Source organism: Neofelis nebulosa, chromosome 3 (genome assembly GCF_028018385.1).
Source record: "Neofelis nebulosa isolate mNeoNeb1 chromosome 3, mNeoNeb1.pri, whole genome shotgun sequence".
Taxonomy (NCBI): Eukaryota; Metazoa; Chordata; class Mammalia; order Carnivora; family Felidae; genus Neofelis; species Neofelis nebulosa.
Genome location: NC_080784.1, coordinates 33,536,036 through 33,549,563, shown reverse-complemented (window position 1 = coordinate 33,549,563; position 13,528 = coordinate 33,536,036). Strand labels below are relative to the sequence as shown.

The 13,528-nt window shown below is 43.7% G+C and overlaps 1 protein-coding gene across 4 annotated transcripts in view; it reads left to right on the top strand.

Annotated features, from left to right (window-relative positions):
• DOCK5 (dedicator of cytokinesis 5) overlaps window positions 1–13,528 on the top strand; it is a 221,546-nt gene that overhangs the window by 163,442 nt on the left and 44,576 nt on the right. For all 4 annotated transcript variants that reach the window (XM_058720274.1, XM_058720273.1, XM_058720275.1 and 1 more), the window contains 7 exons: window positions 3,032–3,126; window positions 4,397–4,475; window positions 6,273–6,373; window positions 8,842–8,900; window positions 9,206–9,360; window positions 10,126–10,211; window positions 12,656–12,815. In XM_058720274.1, coding sequence (XP_058576257.1) covers window positions 3,032–3,126; window positions 4,397–4,475; window positions 6,273–6,373; window positions 8,842–8,900; window positions 9,206–9,360; window positions 10,126–10,211; window positions 12,656–12,815 — 735 coding nt within the window. The remainder of the gene's footprint in view (window positions 1–3,031; window positions 3,127–4,396; window positions 4,476–6,272; window positions 6,374–8,841; window positions 8,901–9,205; window positions 9,361–10,125; window positions 10,212–12,655; window positions 12,816–13,528) is intronic.

Below are 13,528 nucleotides of genomic sequence, written 5' to 3'. Positions count from 1 at the left end.
TGGCAGGAGTAGTAGATTCAGGGATAAACTATGTCACTTCATCTGGAGGCTGCCATAAGCCTCCTCTTAGGCCGTACCCTGCCAGGCGGCCCATAGCGTACAGGGGCCCATAGCATTAGGCAGGTGTGGCTGCAGAGACCAAGTGCGAGGGAGTTAGGACAAGAGGAAGGCAGGGGAACGATGGAGGCAGATGGTGTAGTGGGTTTAAGAACACAGGCTTTAGGGGCGCCTGGGTGGCTCAGTCGGTCAAACGTCCAACTTCGGCTCAGGTCATGATCCCACGGTTCGTGAGTTCGAGCCCCGCGTCGGGCTCTGTGCCGACAGCTCGGAGCCCGGAGCCTGCCCCGGATTCTGTGTCTCCCTCTCTCTCTCTCTCTGCCCCTCTCCCGCTCACGCTCCGTCTCTCCATCTCTCAAAAATAAACAAACATGAAAAAAAACAACGAAAAACAACACAGGCTTTAGAGCATCCAAATCTGGGTTTGAATTCTGGCTATTTTACTTCCTTCTATGAAATTTTGGGCCAGCTATTAAATGTCACTAAAGCTCGGTTTCTTCATCTGTAAAGCTAGTACCTATGTCGAGGGTTAATGTAAAGGAGCACTGATTGAGTCCACACCTGGGAATTACCTAGCTTTGTGCTTGGCATGTAGTTAATGACTATGAGGACTCGCTATAATAGTGACTTTGTTATTATTATTGTCATGTAAGATAAAGTTGACATAAAAATAGTTTAGTGACGCTAAAAATTTCCCTCAGAAAGCAGGTAGAACAAGGGAAGTTCTAGTAAATTCAGGCTCTTGACAATTTGGTTCTATTAAGTAGGCGAAAGAACAGGTTTGACTTGTGTTTTCTAGAACAATGGTAAGCTCTTCCTTCTGTGTTGTTTAACTAAAGGAGGATTCTTATCCCCATGAGAGAACTATAGTCATCAGGGGTAAGCCTGCAAGGGACAGCCAGGCCTTTTGATGTCCAAGGGACTCTCCTTTCCCTTCCTCCTGCTACCTTCTGAGGAAATCACTTGGAAGACTTTGGGAAATGGGAGATAAAGTGAGATCTGGAATAATCTATGAGTTGTCTTTATTATATTATACTGTCACTGTTTACAATTAATTTAGATTACCAAGAGTTGAATGTGGAATCAGCATCGGAAGTGGATAACTTGGGGACATCTTGGGTGGCTCAATTGGTTGAGCATCCAATGATCTTTCAGTCACAAGATCGAGCCCCACATCCAGCTCCACGCTGAGTGTGGAGCCTCCTTAAAATTCTCTCTGTCTCTCTTTCTCTCTCTCTCCTTCTCCCTCCATTCCTCCCCCTCCTTCTCGCCCTCCTTCCCTCTGCCCCACCTCCCCTGTGTGCTCTCTCTCTCTCTCTCTCTCTCTCTGAAATGAAAAATGAAAATGAAAAAAAAAATTTTTAAGATTTATTTATTTTTGAAAGAGCACAAGTGGGGAAGAGGCACAGAGAGGTGGGCAGGGGCAGGGGGCGGGGTGGGGGAGAGACGATCCAAAGCTACGCTGACAGCGGCAAGCCCAGTGTGGGGCTCAAACTCACAAACTATGAGATCGTGCCCTGAGCCGAAGTTGAATACTCAACCGACTGAGCCACCCAAGTACCCCTAAAAATTTTTTTGATTTATAAGTGGATGACTGGCATTTAAACTTAATCCTTTCTTCACACACCATGAATTCATACTGATTTGAGAGAAAGAGTTAATAGACTAGTTAATGCGTTGTGGGCACGCTTAAAATGTATGATGAAGAGGGGCACCTGGGTGGCTCAGTCGGTTGAGCATCCGACTTCGGCTCAGGTCATGATCTCACGGTTCGTGAGTTCGAGCCCCGCGTCAGGCTCTGTGCTGACCGCTCAGAGCCTGGAGCCTGCTTCAGATTCTGTGTCTCCCTCTCTGTCTCTCTCCACACCTCGCCCACTCACACTCTGTCTCTCTCTCTCTCTCTCTCTCAAAATAAATAAACATTAAAAAAAAATTTTTTTTAATGTATGATGAATTTTAAAACTCAGGAAATATGTCTATGATTTGAGAACCGAGGATAGAAAAGTTTGACTCTCCGTTGAGCCAAAGGAAGGTTCAAGGGTAGCCCAGACCTCAGAGCCAGAACCGTTCCCCCCTCCTGTGCTGTGTGGCCGGAAGTTAGCCACCCTGCCCCCCCCCCCCCCATCCCGGAGGAACATCCTTACAAATGGAGCCCAGGCCGCCTGCTTCCCCACCACTGCGAGCCTCCTGCTGCGTGATGTTAACTCAAAAGATACAACTGTGCGGTTGGTGCCGGAGGAATTGGCCCGGATTCTCATCTCAGGAATCCGAGTGGAAAATATCTAAATTTAACCAACTAATAAATACAAAGCTTGCAAAACTTTTTAGCTTTGAATTTTAGCTCAAGTCGTTCTATTCCTAAGCTGAGTTTTGCTCCCAGCCCCACCCCCCTGCCCTTTGAGTAGAAGAGCTCTTTTTCAGACATCGTGCTCTGTGTTCTTTCGCTATTAGTTATTACCATCATTGCAGGACGCGGCTGCCATCTCTTTTTAAGGGCCCTTAGGACCCTTCCCCCCAAGCTACCCATGGGAACATTCCTGGAATAGGAAGAATCCTGACTTTGCTTTTTATTTATAGCGGTTTTGTTCTGTTCTAATAATAATGAAGGAGGATTGGACTCAAGAGTTATCAGCAGTCTCACCCTTGTTGGTAAATTCATTCTAAGTGCGGTAGTCTGTTCCATCGACGCTTGGCAGGAGAGGACTAAGGCATTATGGATCTAAAGTTGGGGCCCAAAACCCCAGGCTGTCTTCCCCGCTCTCCCACTTCCTAGTTTCTACGGCCTTAAGTCTTTCACTTTTTTCACAGGCCTCAGTTTTATCAGTTATAAAATGTGGACAACTGTTTTGTCCTTGTCAGATCCTTAAAAACCTTATGAAAAAGGTAGGCTGTAATTTCGGGCTAGGGCCATTGTGTTCTGATGGGGAGCTCCCTCCAGTCACTTTTTCCACAACTGCTCCTTTGTTCTCTGCAGGATTTCCTCATGGAAACTTTTATCATGTTCAAGGATCTGATTGGAAAGAATGTCTACGCCAAAGACTGGATGGTCATGAATATGACACAGAGCAGGTAAGACAGCCCCAGGGCAGGGCATGAGTCATTTGACTCTGAATTACTTGGCTTTCTTGACCAGGTATGGGCCCTCCCATAGAGTGCTATTAAATCTCTGCGGCCCATCCATGCTCTGTAGAGCAAGAATTCCCCTGTTTCTGGATTGCTGATTCTTTGCTCACTTCTCACCTGAGGCTCTCTGCTCAGGTGTGGTCCCCTCATTGCCCAACTCCTGTCATCCTCGGCTCTCCCCCGGTGCCCCTTGGTGGCTCTGCAGCACCCTCATCATCATGACATTCAGGGCCTCTGCAGCCTGAATGTCTTCCTGCTTTTCTAGCCTTGTCTTCCACGATTTCCCTCGGTAGCACAACCTGCGCTCCAACCGAACTGGCCTCTCTCTGGTCCCCAAACATGTGCTGTGCTTTCCGTTGAGCGGCTGCTTCCACCTCCAGTGCCTTCCGCGTGACCTTTGGCTGTCAACCTGCCACCCGTTCCTCAAGGTCCTTCTCAAATGCCATCTCCAAAGGAAACCTTTCCAACCTGGATGTCGTGTCCTCTTCCTTTTGATTTCCCCGTAACTCTTTGACACCCCCTCCACAGAATTTTCCGTGTTCTTTGTTGGGTCATGGTTCTGTTCACAAGTCTCAGGTGACCCCCGCCAAGTGGCAAACTTCTTAAGACCAGAAACCCTCTCTTTCAAGGCAGACCTTAAGCCAGTGCTTTCCAGTTGTTGGACCACAATGGAATGGAAGCAAAAAAACTGCATATATATATATTTTTTCCATAGTTTCAGAATTTTATTTATATATATATATATATATATAATAAGATTTCAGAATTATATATTATACATATAATATTAAGATTTCATAATTTTTTTAAAGAACTAAATAAATCATTCTAAGAGCTGTTAACTCTTAGAAAAACCCTTCCTAGCTATGTACAGATTAAAGAAAAAAAATCGCATCAGTATCACCAGACTTGGAAAGACAGGTGTCACAGTAGAGTGCAAGAGCCCTGTCTGAGGCTCAGGAGACCTGGTTAATCGTCTCAGCTCTACCCCTAAGTGGCTACATTGTGGAGCAGCCCCCAGTGGATCTCGTAGACCATTCTAGAAACTGAACAGTGCCGTCTCCAGACTGCTCTGTCGTTGGTTTCTGATGACCTCAATAGATGTAAATGTCTTATGCTGCAGAGCCCAAGTTTGGTTTGCTTTGGTTTTTAACATAGATGGGAAATGTTTTAAAGACAGAAAGGTGCTTTCTTTATCTGGTGTTTTCTCCCTCAGGGTTTTCCTTCGTGCTATAAATCAGTTTACTGAGGTTCTCACAAAGTTCTTCATGGATCAAACAAGCTTTGAACTTCAGGTAAGCATGGCTACTCACATCATTATTCCTCAAATTCTCAGCCACAGCAAGAGAACTGTTGCATTTTGGAAAACGTCACTTCAAATTTTATCATTTTCTTACTGTGTTTTTTTTTTTAAAGATCTTATATATTTTTTTACTTTTTAAAATATTTATTTTTGAGAGAGAAAGAGGGAGAGACAGAACACAAGTCAGTGAGGGGCAGAGAGAGAGAGAGACACAGAATCTGAAGCAGGCTCCAGGCTCTGAGCTGTCAGCACAGAGCCCGACACGGGGCTCGAACTCTTGAACTGTGAGATGATGCCCGGAGCTGAAGTGGGACACTTAACCGACTGAGCCACCCAGGCGCCCCTATCATTTCCAGATGCAAACAGTTTTCTTGTTTTTCTCTCCTTTCCCTAAAGCGCACATTCCTGTCACTCCGTCCTTCAGACAGTCAAGTCGAGTTTTTTTTCTTCTTTCCGTAAAAGTAATACAGGTTAAAAAAAGAAAAAAAAAAAAAAAAAGTAACGGCAGAAAACATAGGAAAGCAAAAAGAAGGACATTGAAAGACAAATAGCCCTACCTTCCGTTGTTAACACAAATACATGCATACTCAGGCTTTCAGCTAGGCACACAGATATTTCTCTGCCTACGAGTGATTTGGTTTCTAAGGAGAGGTTTCTGTACGTGCTTGTTTGAAAATCCAAAGTGATAGCAAAGCAGGTGCCCGCGAGCTTCATCTTCATTCATTTATTTATTCATTCATTCATTCGTCCAACAAATGTTAGACGGCACAGGGTGCCATTTTAGGCCCTGATGAAGCCAGACAAGTTCCCTGCTCTCATTCCAGCAAACATTTTGTTGCTGATATGCTTTTGCTGTGTCATGGGGCTTCGTTTATAACTGCGAGACTTTAAAAGTGGAGACTCATAAGAAAAGAAAGTTATATGTGCATTTACATATACGTGGATGTGTGTGTGTGTGTGTGTGTATCTGTGCCAAAATGGAACACATATATTTGCTAGTTAAACATAATATATATATATATACACATATATATATACACACATATATATATACACGTATATATATATATATACACACACATATATATATATATATACGTATATATATATACACACGTGTATATATATATACGTATATATATATGTGTGTGTATATATATATACACCAAAACGGAATCAAGCTATGCAGTTCTTTGGCAACCTGTTAATGTAATTATTTTTCTCTCGTCTTTTCAATGATATTAAACACTTCCACCGTATTTTTAATGGCTGAATACAGTCTGTTGCATGGCCGGGCCATGATTTATTTAACCAGATTCTTCTTAGGAACATTTAGATTGCTTCCATCTTCTGCTATTTAAATAAAACAGTGAGGGCCTCCCTTGCTTTAAATATTTTTAAATACCCGTCATTATTTTGCCAGGATAAAGTCCTCAAGTATTTACTATTTCAGAAGTTTGGCCGAATTTTAAGGCTTTTGATACACGTTGCCAAACTGCTTACTATAAATAGGTGCATTTACTGGCAGCAGTTTTCCTTTATCTCAGGAGTAAAGACCAATATAATAGTCTGGATTTTTTTTAAAAAAACTTAATAATAATATTAAGTGTTAAAACTTTTCAGGGTTGAATAAATGAAACCCGAGAAAGAAAAAGGAGCCTTGTGGATTTTATTTTGTTTTTCTCATGAGTTTCTGCGAGTGAATTTCTACCATGTGGCGCGATCTTACCCTGACCCTTATTAATGTTACTTTCCATTTCTTTTCACCCACACCATTAAATTTGAGCAGCTCTGGAACAATTACTTCCATTTGGCGGTAGCGTTTCTCACCCACGAGTCCCTTCAACTTGAAACCTTCTCTCAAGCCAAGCGCAACAAAATTGTCAAAAAGTAAGTGTCCCCTTAAAACTTGCTTAAGGTTGGGAGGATGACTCTTCCATTTGTATTCAGAGCAAGAATTTTGGTATCCCAGAAATTAACTGGATAGAGTCCCTCCGGCCCCCCACCCCCTCAAGGTGTTAGCGAGATAGGTTTTTTTTTTTTTTAATTATTTTTTTTTAATTTCAAAAATGTTTTTATCTATTTTTGAGAGAGAGAGAGAGAGAGAGATCAAGTGTGACAGGGGAAGGGCAGGGAGAGAGGGAGACACAGAGCCTGATGTGGGCCTCAAACTCGTGAACCCCGAGATCATGACCTGAGCCGAAGTGGGACGCTTAACTGACTGAGCCACCCAGGTGCCCCGTGAGATAGGTATTAATGTAATTATTTTATAGGCTTTAAATTTCCTCTGATTCACATCTCTTTTCTCAAGGCCCCCTTCATTTTCCCATCAACCGTTGCCTTTTTTTTTTTAACTGGAATCCATACTTGGAGAGGCACCAAGGCTTGCCAGGACTCCAGTCTCCAGGAACAGCTGCCCACCTGCTGGCAGCTTACCCAAATTGCAGGCACAGCGCCCCTCCCACTCAGGCATCACAAAGCAAGGTCCTCTGGCCCCACTGTTTTACCTCTCAGTCACTTCAGCAGAGGAGCCAAAACTAACACATCACCTAAAAAGGCCCTCCACATGCCTGGCTGGGGATTCAACAGGGACATATGTGCAAGAGTGATGAGAGATTTAAGGAAGCTTTTCATTGCTTTCCTTTCCGGTCTGTTTCAGAGTTCACAGGGAGCCTGGAAACTCAAGGCTGTGTAGTTTAATACAACGCGAGAAATTTACCATTGAAAGGCTGCGAAATTGGAGTTCTGATCCCTTGCTGGGATGTCTGGGATTCTAGGCAAATTTTCTACCTCTGGGTTCTCCCGAAAACACTGAGATTGTTGGCTAAGAGACTGAGATTTCAATCTCAAAGATGAGACTAAATCAGGTTTTGTAGATTTCCCTGCAGCAGGTATGGAGAAAGAATTGAGTTTCAAGATGGTAATACCTGCGTCTCATTCTTTAGATTATCTTAAATGACATAACTTCTTTCAAAGATGGATTTGATATTGGTCAAACAATCAGAAGTGAAGTTAGGTGGCACCAAGTCTGATAAATAAAGTGGCTAGTTAGGCTTAATAGCCTAAGGGTTTTGATCAAAGGGAAGTCTATGTAAAATACATATGCATATGGGCAAAGATGTACCTTGGGAAAACATTTTTATTAATGTTATACCAACACGAATTGTTTTTTTCCTCGGGATTTCTCTTATTTTCAGTAGAATTAGCATCAATAGCAGTATTGACAAACAATAGGAATAGTTGTCATTTATTCTTTATTATGTGCCAGACATTAACTAACATACGCTTACCCAATGTAAATAATAAAATGAGGTATTTTTGTGAAAATGGAATCGTCAGAGAAATTTGTTTTGTTGCTGTTGTTGTTTTAAACAAAAAGTTTTTAAAGGTTTTTATACTGGTTTCTGCAGGCATTTACAAAGGTGGAATTTGAAAACAATGTTTGGTACAATGGGTATAAAATGGAGAATGGTGGCCACAGCATGGGCCATGGGTCCATATTAGAGTTCCCTGGGAACGTTGGCCACATCTACCCTTGGCCCACCCTATTTCTGTTTTTTCCAAGCCCCCAGCGTCTAAGGTGTGTGATGTGGGGTAGCCTCAGGCCTGTGTTTTCTGTAAGAGATACCCAGGGGATTTTGATTCATCCATCCCCAGCCACGAACCACTGAATAGATCCATGGTTTCTCTCTTTCTTTTATCTTTTTCGTTATTGATTCCTGTAAGGAAACTTCTCAGAAATTATTTTTCTAATCCCACTCCCCACCCCCCCCATGAAACATTAATACCACAGATACGCTGCATATCTGATTAGGTACTATATGTATATTTGTACTCTGTCCATAAGAATAGTAAGCCTTCTTTGCGCCCCCAAGGACCAACTTTCACCCCTCTGGGGACCATCTAGAGCTTCTCAACGAGAGTCCTTTGTAGAACATACTGGTGTGGATGTGAGTTTTTCAAATAAAAATGTATAAAGTCAGCATATTTGTTAGACATCAGTCACATTACCATATAAATCATGCCCCATTTCTCTCTCTTTTCACTAGTGCTTGTTACATTTTCTTTTGTTTCTCTCCCTGACAGCAGCCAGAATATCCCTCACCCTTCTCTCTTCAGTAAGTTTGACAGTTTCATTTCTCAGTTATTTTTCCGCATTTGCATTTGGCCCCCTCCTGCTAGTTAAGTCCCTTCTCCATGTGGCCTCGTTCTCTTTGGGGGCTCATTTCGGTACTGACTGTGGCCTTGCCTCGAACCTGTCTTAAAGGTGGCCCTAGACAGGCACAGGCTGTTTTCACAGGCCTCATCGTTTTCATTTCCACCTCAGATCTTTCTGTTGTTTATGATCTTCTTCCTAGATATGGGGACATGAGAAAGGAAATCGGCTTTAGAATCCGGGACATGTGGTATAACCTGGGTGAGTGTATGACCTTGAACCGTACAACTCCCGTGTAATAAGCATCCCACGATGGGTTCTTTTCTATTTTAACTCCCAGTAACCCTGACATTTATTTGTCTGTGTGTCTAGAAGGGAAAGTTGACTTGTCGGTCTTTCATTATAACATCCATATGTTATCAGGAGACGATGTTGTTTAGTCACTCACTTCTGAATTCGAGGTGATTTACCCACATGACCTTTTCCTTTTCTTCCGTGGAGGAAGGTGGGAACACTTTACTGCCACCGAAATCACTTTTTAATATCCCCGCTTACTTTCATTGCAGGTCCCCACAAAATCAAATTTATCCCCTCCATGGTGGGTCCCATTCTGGAGGTCACACTGACCCCCGAAGTAGAGCTCCGGAAAGCCACCATCCCCATTTTCTTTGACATGATGCAGTGTGAGTTCAACTTCAGCGGAAACGGCAATTTCCATATGGTAAGGAGTGGCAGAACTTGGATCTTACTAATGTGCAGATAGTTGACTCTTGCTTAGTTTCTTTCTCCACCAAGAAGCAGTAGCCTGAATTATACAAATCGAAGTTGCTTTAAAAACTTCATTTACTTTTCACGCCGTAAAGCAGTTCGAGGGAGAATCAGACATTCCTCCACGTGGCCTAGAAACCCTTTTCACTGCATGTGTTTAACTATCTCTGGGTAATTCAAATTTGACATCATGCGTTTTAATCCTGCCAGTTGCAGTGTAGCTGAGAACATAATGCAGTGGGTTGGGGAAAAGATGCTGAGGCCTCTCTGGTTTTGAGGTCTCTCTCAATTTGCATGTCTTTCCCGTGCCTCAGTTTCCTTATCTATAGAGTGCTTTGGAACTGAAGAGGCCTTGTAGCTGTGAAGTTCTGCACAAGCAAATTCCATTGCCAAGACTTAGCCAAGAAAAAAAATAAAATAGATAATTAGAATCATTAGGATTAGTCAAAACAGGAAAATAATATTGGGGGAATTTTTTTTTTTTCCAAATGTAAAACAAAGGACAAAGTAACATGAGACTCGTCTAGAGAGTTTTGATGGGGCTCTGGTACCTGATTAATGGATGACATGAATTATGATCTTCCCTGTAATATGTCGGAAAGTGTTCACAGTTCAATAAAGGGGCTGTGTCAAATCTAGAAAGGTTGGCGGGGCGTCTTTCGTGGCTTCTTCGAAGGGTATCTGGCGTTCTCCTGGGAAATTCTAACTCTGCTTTCAGTTTGAGAATGAGCTGATCACAAAGCTGGACCAAGAGGTAGAAGGGGGCAGAGGAGATGAACAATACAAGGTCCTTCTGGAAAAACTGTGAGTATTACAGAAACAAAGCCTCAAAGTTGACGCGTCATGTAGTGAGGGAGAGAAGTAGGCTTCTGCTGCACAGACAGCCTAGTCGAGGAGTCCCGGGAAGCTCTGGGGTCACCGCCACAAATGGTCCCGGGAAGAGGGGGGGGGGTGGTTTAATGGAGTTTACACCATCCACTGTTGACATTTGTTTGTCTGATGTGACTCAAATGTCCGTGTTTTCCTGGCCAGCCCGGCCCCTCGAGAGCAGAGCAGATGGAAGGTGGAGGGGGGCGGGGGATATACAGAGCGATGGCATTTTGCCCAGTGTTTGAATTGCTGAACTTCACCAAAAGTGCTATCGCCTCTAATTAGAGCTTCAAAGCACCATTTAAAGGAGGAAGGAAAAAACATTTCAAAGTCCACTTTACCTTTAAACATATCTTATGCCCTATAGAGGGCCTCTAAGAACACCTGTTACATCTCCAGCCAGGCTGGTCGTTGCACTGCCCTACGCACCTCCCCCACATCCAACATTTTTATTCTCTCTCTGTGGTTACTCCCTACCCCCGCCCCCCACACCTACCCCACACACCCCTCCTGCCCTCTGAATTCTCCTTTGCTCAAATGGAATTACAGTGTAAAAGTGTGGTTCAAAACACTTGGAATTTGGAGTTAAAGAAACCTTCAAATCCCGTTTTCTCCATATTCTAGAAACGTGCCTTTGGACAAGTGTTCTAATCTCTCCGATGGCCCTCTTTTTTTTTTTTTTTTCATCTACACTAACAGCATGTACACTTTGGTAAGGGTTGAGGTGTAAATGAGGCGATGCATCAGAATAGTGTCTATTACAGAGCCCATGCTGACTGAGCGTCACTGCTCTGGGTTTGTGCCGATCACTGCTGTCATCCTCAAGTCCTCCGTCGTCCACGGCGCTCACTACCCTAGACTAGTCATTTCTTGTGTCCTCTGAGCCTTTGTGATTTTGACCAGCTGTGTCCCCTGTTGATTGGGTATGTGCCCCGGTCGCTTCGTTGGCCACCTCTTTTGTGGGTGTGGCACGTACTAGACCGTGCTTGAGGATGGGTACTCCCAAGGTCGTTTTCTTCTTTGTTTTTTTTAAGATTTAAAAAGCCAGAACACTGGGTGCTCAGGAATTGAGCTGAATTGATAACTCAGCTGTATTTTCTTTTCTTTTTTTTTTTTTTAATGTTTATGTTTCAAGAGACAGAGTGTGAGCGGGCGAGGGACAGAGAGAGGGACAGAGGGACAGAGGGAGACACAGAATCTGAAGCAGGCTCCAGGCTTCGAGCTGTCAGCACAGAGCCCGACACAGGGCTCGAACTCAGAAACCACGAGATCATGACCTGAGCCAAAGTCGGACGTCTAACCGACTGAGCCACTCAGGTGCCCCTCAGATATATTTTCAAGAACCAAAAGTCTTTCTTGTTTCGTTTTTAGTGGATGACAAGACCCATTTGTTGATCTTTTCATCCCATTTCCATTAAGTCCACCTGTTTGAGTTACCTACCTGCCACATAATCACTTTTGTAATTCAGATCTCATAAGGGGATTAAATGGAGAAATTATATACATATACACGTACACAGTTTACAAATGATAAACTACCCATTTTTTAAAATCCCAAGCTGACTTTTCACTATATGATGTTTTGTTTGTTTGTTTGTTTGTTTGTTTCATTCTTTCTGAGTCTCAGAACAATATGCCTATACAAATCTCCAGTGCTCAAGAATAATCCTAAAGTCTGGGCTAATTCTTTGAACCCGTTTCTTTCTCTTTTTTCCTCTTGTTCTCTGAGTGTTTTTTCCAGTTGTCAAATCTAAGAAGCCCCTATAGAAGCTTTTCTCTGTTTGAGTCCAACAAAACAGGAATTATACCAAGCCTCAGTTTATTTATTTACAATTTTGTAGTTTTGTGGCGGTGGCAGTTAAATAGCACTTTTGTCCAAAGAGCCACATGTCTGGATGTGCACTAGATTCCTTGTTTCCTCTAGACCGGGCATCGATCCAAGGCTTTCCAAAATGTCCACAGGATACCCCGAAGTGCTAGGCCTTAGGGAGAATAAAGACATTGAAAAGATGGTCTCTTTCAACTTCAGTTAGAGTGGTCAGATAGCAGACACACACCTTTGGGGCAAAGGTTTCCATTTCTGTGGTGTCGACAAAAGGCAACGAATACAGATAGAAGCTGAAAGATGGGCATTGTGGGCTGGGGTTCTAAGTGACAGTGGGATTTGAGCCACGGCCCTGAAGACAACTTAGAACTTGAGCCACCAGGAGGTACAGCGTAAGAGAAGGCGCCCCGAGAGAGAGGCCGGGATTGCTTCAAGGGTGTGTTTCTCCTAGCCTGGGGCCCCCTGCTGCTAGGACCTTGGACAGTGCTCATTAACGGTGCTGGAATGACAGAGTACGGAACGCGGGCATTTGTCTCTACTTCCACCCTTCCAGGCTCCTAGAACATTGCCGGAAACATAAATACCTCTCCGGCTCTGGAGAAGTGTTTGCGCTCCTGGTCAGCAGCCTGTTGGAGAACCTCTTGGACTACAGAACCATTATCATGCATGACGAGAGCAAGGAGAACCGCATGAGCTGTACCGTTAACGTGCTGGTAGGTCCCAAGACCCTGGGTTGGCGAGGGGGCATTGCAGGGCCAGCCCCACAAGCAGAGCTCAGCTCTGAGTCGATCTCGCAGGCACAGAGGTGCCCTGAGGCCACCTTTACAGAGTCTGGGTCCTGCTGAGTCTAATGGGAGCAGCTGACTCAGCTTTGGACTCGGATATCCGCTGCCACACAGACCTGGAGAATAAAAGTGGACACAGGGATAGAAAATGCCACATTAGCTCTGAACTCAGCTCTTACTTGAGGGCCATCTTTCACCTGTTTCTGTGTCTTGTTTATATCCAGTTGCTTTATTGTTTGGAAATATTGGGCATAGGTGAATATGCATCAGAAACCCTGTACCATGAGGGGAAAGTCACGGAACCCTCATGGTGCCAGAGCTCTGTGGTCTTGCCTTTCCCAGATATATGTAACTGGGACCACCGACCTCAGAAGCATAGGCTGCCATGAATTCCTCTGCTTAATAGACAGGAAGAACCTGGCACCACTGACTGCCTGAGAAAGAAGAGACCATCAGTTGACTTGAGCATCAGTTGGCTATATGTTCACTTAGAGGATTTCCCTCATGTTTTTTAGACGAACGGTCCTAAAAACGTTCTGCAGTTTATCTACTTTATAAATGATTACTTCCTTTCTTTGTAGGGGTGTTTGTTAAAGGGTGAAATTAAGTCTGGAAAGGTGACTCTGTTAAAAAGCAAAAGT